General features: G+C 43.8%; 1 protein-coding gene across 6 annotated transcripts in view; it reads left to right on the plus strand.

Annotated features, from left to right (window-relative positions):
• Positions 1–5,710, plus strand: part of ripor2 (RHO family interacting cell polarization regulator 2) — a 310,961-nt gene extending 305,251 nt beyond the window's left edge. For all 6 annotated transcript variants that reach the window (XM_038797027.1, XM_038797033.1, XM_038797031.1 and 3 more), the window contains one exon: positions 4,537–5,710. In XM_038797027.1, coding sequence (XP_038652955.1) covers positions 4,537–4,637 — 101 coding nt within the window. In that variant the 3' untranslated portion in view covers positions 4,638–5,710. The remainder of the gene's footprint in view (positions 1–4,536) is intronic.
• The last annotated feature ends 290 nt before the right edge of the window (positions 5,711–6,000 follow it).

Here is a 6,000-nt window from a genome sequence, read left to right on the forward strand (position 1 = left end):
TTTATTGAGTTGGGAGCAAGATCTGTGATCTTCCAGCGTGTCTCCAAAACTACAGCAAATGGACGAGCATACGAATTAAGAGCAGGAGTAGGCCATTTGGCCCGTCAAGCCACCAGGATGAATTTTGTTGAAATTACTTTTTCAAAAAAATAAATTTAGAGTTGCCAATTCTTTTTCTTCCAAATAAGGGCAATTTAGCGTGGCCAATCCACTTACCCTGCACATTCTTTGGGTTGTGGGGGTGAGACCCACGCAGAGGGGAGAATGTGCAAACTCCACAGGATCGAACCAGGGTCCTCGGCACCGTGAGGCAGCAGTGCTAACCACTGAGCCATTGTGCTGCCGTATCACCAGGTTGATTGACCAGCATGGGGATTCTTACTGCTGACCAGGATACAATCATTAAAAAAAGAAGGGTCAAATTCATGACAATTGTAGCACTGGGTTGCAAAATAAAACTTTACATTAAGTTGGGCATTGTGATCTATACACACAAGGGGAGCTTTAATTTGAACAAAGCTAGGTGTCAATAGTCAGTCTAATCCGAGGAGATGGTGGGTGCCTTTTGTCCATCCATGGTCATAGAAAGCAGCACTGTTCCTGGGGGGGGGGGGGGGCAGATGAATTTCCCACTGGGTGTTGTAAGTTTCTCAATTACCTCTCAGGGTAACATTACGAGGGCTCCATTTTATGTGGGGGTGAGTATTTCTGGCTCAATGCCCCAGTTTGGACTTTCCCTGTTCAGGGAATATGACTGGAGGCAGAGGTATCGTAAGATCAGATCTGACTATATAGCTGTCCTGAGGCACCACACTGCTTATTCATCTCCAGAGTACTGTCACTAGTCAAATAGAACCCAACTCTGTTATTACATAGAAACATTCATAGAAAATAGGTGCAGTAGGAGGCCTTTCAGTCCTGCAAGCCTGCTCCACCATTCATTATGATCATTATGATGGAGTTGAAATCAACCATGATTGAATGGTGGAGTGGACTCGATGGGCCGAATGGCCTTACTTCCACTCCTATGTCTTATGGTCTTATGGTCTTATGGCTGATCATCAAATTCAATACCCTGATCCCACCTTCCCTATATCCCTTGATCCCTTTAGCCCCAAGAGCTGTATCTAATTCCTCCTTTAAATTACACAATGTTTCAGCCTCAACTACTTTTTGTGGTAATGAATTCCACAGATTCATCACTCTCTGGGTGAAGAACTTTCTCCTCACCTCAGTTGTAAAAGGTTTACCCCTTATCCTCAAACTATGACCCCTAGTTCTGGAGTCCCCCAACATTGGGAACATTCTTTCTGAAACTACCCTGTCTAATCCTGTTAGAATTTTCTATGGGATCCCCTCTCACTCTTCTAAACTCCAATGAATATAATCCTACCAGATTTAGTTTCTCCTCATATGACAGTCCCTTCATCCCAGGAATCAGCCTGGTAAACCTTCACTGCACTCCCCCCATAGCAAAACATCCTTCCTCAGATAAGGACACCAAAATTGCACACTATACTCCAGGTGTGGCCTCACCAATGCCCTATACCAGTGTGGTAAAATATCCCTATTCTTATATTCAAATCCTCTCAAGGCCAATTCAAGGCCAATATACCATTTGCCTCTTTACTACCTGCTGTACCTGTGTGCTTTCAGCAACTAATGCACGAGGACACCAAGGTCTCCCTGAGTATGCACCTCTCTCAATTTACACCCATTCAAATAATAATCTGCCTTCCTATTTTTGCTACCGAAGTGGATAACCTCACATTTATCCACGGTATACTGTATCTGCCATGTATATGCCCACTCACTCAGCCTGTCCAAATCCCACTGAAGAACCTCTGCATCCTCCTCACATTTCACCCTCCCACCCAACTTTGTACCATCTGCAAATTAGAAAATACTACATTTAGTTCCCTGTCCAAATCATTAATATATAATGTGAACTGTTGGGGTCCTAGCACAGATCCCTGTGGTACCAACTAGTCACTGCCTGCCAATTGGCAAGTGACCCATTCATTCCAACCTTTTGCTTCTTGTCTGCTAGCCAGCTTTCTATCCATTTCAAGACACTACCCGCAATTCCATGCACTTTATCTTTACATAAAATCTGCTATTGATTCTTCAATGTAAATTGTGCTCTATTTTAAATTGTTGTATTTGAACAGAAGTAATGCAACCTTTGTTAGCACTGAACAAAAAGAGCCTGGGGGATTGTTTGACTGACGTACACATATTTAAATGTTCCTGAAATGACACCATGGCCTATGGGCACAATTTAGAATTTGCACAAGATCAGCTTAGTCATGCTTATACGTCCTACTTTCATAGCAGTAAAATATCAGAAAGATACACAAATCTTTGAAAGTAAGTGGAGAAGATGACAAAACATAGGGCATCGGTGCTGAGATAGACAAATTATTGCTTAAACATCAGTTGGAAAATTGGGATAGTAATTGAACCTCATTATACTTGTTTCATGGATGTAAAATGGGAACAATGGAGGCGATTTACCGGCCTCCTCGCGCCTGACCTGGTGACGGGTCAAGACCGTTGAATGTCACGAGCTTCACAATGATCGAAACTTCTTGCAAGATTCAACAGAGTCTCGTAAGTCATCTCGATCCGTATATCGGCCTCACTAGGCCTGATCCAGATCAGCATTTTTAGTGGGCCTCATTTAATGATGTCTGCACTGGATTATCCTGGCCCCTGGGACCGAATGGTCGTGCCTGGGTGACCTGGCAAGGGCATTGTTTAGCACTGGTCCACAGGACCAGGCGTAATGGTACCGGGGGGGGGGGGGGTCTCCCAGGCCATTAGAGACCCCCGGGTGAGGGTTAGGCTCAGGCAGGCAGGGGCACTGCCAGGGTGTCAATGTACCGAGTGCCAGGTTGTTTATGCCAAGGGTTGGGGACAGGGTGCCTTGCCCATAAGACGTGAGGTGAGGGGATCTCAATGACCCTTTGAGAGGTAAGTTGGATTCCATGGTGGGATCGCTAAGGGGGGTCAGAAGATCGGGCAGCTTTTAAAAATGGCGCCCCAATCTGTAAGCACGCTTCTTGCACTGACGGGTCAACGAGGTCACAAAACAACCGGCAAACTGTCATTGATTAGTGGGGTCTTTCTCAGCGATGCAGATGCTGAGAAACACACCGCTAAATGCACCCGAAATAGGACTCTGTTTCTGTGCCGCTGAATCTTGCCCAATGAGGGTCAATGTCAGAGATCAATGCCCCACGCCACAACTTGAAACATGTCCAACTTGATATTGTTTCGAGGCATATTTCAGGATTCCATGATGGCCATCTAAAATCGGCGTTAAACCCTTGACTATGTAAATTAAGAGCCTGTCGCCTACCTTAGGCCCTCACTGAGAAATTAGTTAGTGATACACAGAGCAGGAGTCGGGCCCACTTAACTCAAAATTCTTCAGCAGCCACTACAGCCTCCAGCAACTAGCACAAAAAGGTAAATATTTAAAATAAACTGTGGTTCCAGGGTCCTATTCCTGACACTAGGATCTGTCAACCAGCCTCCGCCTTTCCTCCAGGTCTTACCTTTTGAGAAGCAGCTGATATTTATTTTTAAATGGGTGACTTGCCTGTGGAGGAGCAACGGGCACCTTAAGTTTGCACAGATAGTATCATTGTAGCCTGAAGTCAATTTTTGACTGGTTTCGAGTTTCTGACTTGCCCCAGTGCACAGTGCCCACTTCAAGCCTGAAAATGGGCCTGCAGGAATTTTCACCCTATTGTGTACACATGTGGTTCTCTGCTTTAGGAAGGGCGACAAAGCCATGGAATAAGTAAAGGAAGGGGAGAAGGCCTTAGTTATGAGGAAAGGCGAGAGAAAGTAGAGTCCTTTTCACAAAAACAGGAAAGATTAAGAGGAGATCTGCTAGTGGTGTTCAAACTTATTGGGGGTTTCAATTAGATTAGTCTGGAAAATTCTGTTTCACCAGCTGGCCAGGGCATAAATTAAAAATAATTACCAGGGAGAATGAGGAAAGTGGTTAGGAGATGTTCTTTTATGCAGAGGGTTGTTGGCATGTGGAATCTCTGAACATCCTTAAACATAAGGGAATTAGAGTTCATAACAGTAGTTAACAGTAAGAAGTCTTACAACACCAGGTTAAAGTCATTCACCTCAGGAAGGAGCAGTGCTCCGAAAGCTCGTGATTCAAAGCAAACCTGTTGTACTTTAACCTGGTGTTGTAAGACGTCTTACTGTGCCCACGCCAGTCCAACGGCCACATCATAGTAGTCAACAGGGAAGTGGATAAACATCTGAAAAGGAAAGAGTTAAATAGCATGGAGAATGGAGCCAGTTATGTGGCACTTTAGATTGCATTGTCCATTGTTCCTCCTTCTAAGGTGGGAAATTTGATGGTACTCTGATTCACCATAAACCCGCCACATGCAAATTGGGCTCATTGTAATGTTTAATGTATTGAAAATATGTGCATGTCACAGTCACAACCCAATCACAAAATCATCTCACTCTCATGTCCCACAATTCTTCCTTGCCTAGGAGAAGAAGGTTGCTTGGCCTATGAGCAGCTCGACAAGGTCCCTCAGGAGATGGTGCAACTCGCAGGAAGAAGAGGAAACGCGGCCAGTACTGCCTTCTAAAAGGGAACTCTGCAACACACCTCAGTATTACAGTCCGCCCACATGGATGGAAGCTGCACAAGTTCTGCGCTGAGGGCGAAAGACGTGGCACCACGGCAGCAGATCAAAGACAACCAGGACCGCTCCACCCAGAACAAAACGCCTTTCACCTGGCAAATAAAACTGCCTTCCCCCAACAAATAGTCAATTCACAATTCACATCATGACACCATCCAAAGAGGAAGCAAAAGAGTCGTTTCATTCAAACATTTTACCAAAGTTGTTCGAACTCCACGGAAATCACTTTATTTTGTGTTAATTTATTTGAAATTCATCGAAATGTTCAACTACTGAATTTACCATTTCTTATCATTTTTTTTTAAAATCACACTGGTATTACTTTTTTAATTTGCACATTTGTGACTTGGGTTATCAGGGTACATACTGTACATATTGCATCTCTAGTTAATGTATTCTTACTTTGCTATTAGCTTTCCGGTGTCCTGTGGCCTTTATTTGGTCTGATAGATGTAACAAAAGTCAAATGCACTCGGGCCTACATGAAAGGTGGAGGCACTTCAATCGGGATTGGTCCTTTGACGTTTGCATTCATGTAAGATGCAGTGTTTCAGCCATTAGGATTTAGAGGCAAGACAAAAAAATCCACAGAAAATGGCAGTTGTCATGTGAATAATGCAGGACCTGTGGATATTGTATGTGTAACGTGCTTAAAATACCCCTCCTACAAGGCATGATCTCGCCTCCAAATATGTTGCACATGGAGCCGAGAGGTTGGCCTCGACGCATGTCAGAGATGACCGGTTTAGCAGTGTGAGACTGGGGTACTAATTTGTAAAATAATATGATGCAGGGTTTACCTGTGGAATGTCGGAATGAACATAAACTGAGGACGGCAACGCCGATGAATGAATGGGTGCAATGGTTCAAGAGGGATTTCCCTGGCTCAGACACTCTATTGTACAATGAAGTAATTTGATTCAAACTTCATTACTTTGTCCTGTCTTTCGAAGGAAAATGCAGCAAACTCTTTGTTTACCTAAATGGCATTTATAAAATAAAATTTCAAGAATGCATTTTGTCCTTCTTATTACATCGTGGGACATTGCAATTAAAATTAAATATTCGTGTCAGATGCGAGGTTAAAGTGATAAATCCAAACAACTTTGATTCTTTCAAAGATATTGGAGGAAGCACGCTGCTTCCTGTGGCACTGAGAAGGGCAATCTCAAAAGCAGGGAAGCACTCGTGGCTCTATAGGAAGAGTTTATTTTTTTAAATAGTTTTCAATTTACCTTTCGGTGGTTGGCATGGTGCCACTGAAGAATCCTGTTCATCGGGTTGTAACTTTGAAAAAGGGGCTGGA

This window comes from Scyliorhinus canicula, chromosome 5, assembly GCF_902713615.1.
Source record: "Scyliorhinus canicula chromosome 5, sScyCan1.1, whole genome shotgun sequence".
NCBI classification, from domain to species: domain Eukaryota; kingdom Metazoa; phylum Chordata; class Chondrichthyes; order Carcharhiniformes; family Scyliorhinidae; genus Scyliorhinus; species Scyliorhinus canicula.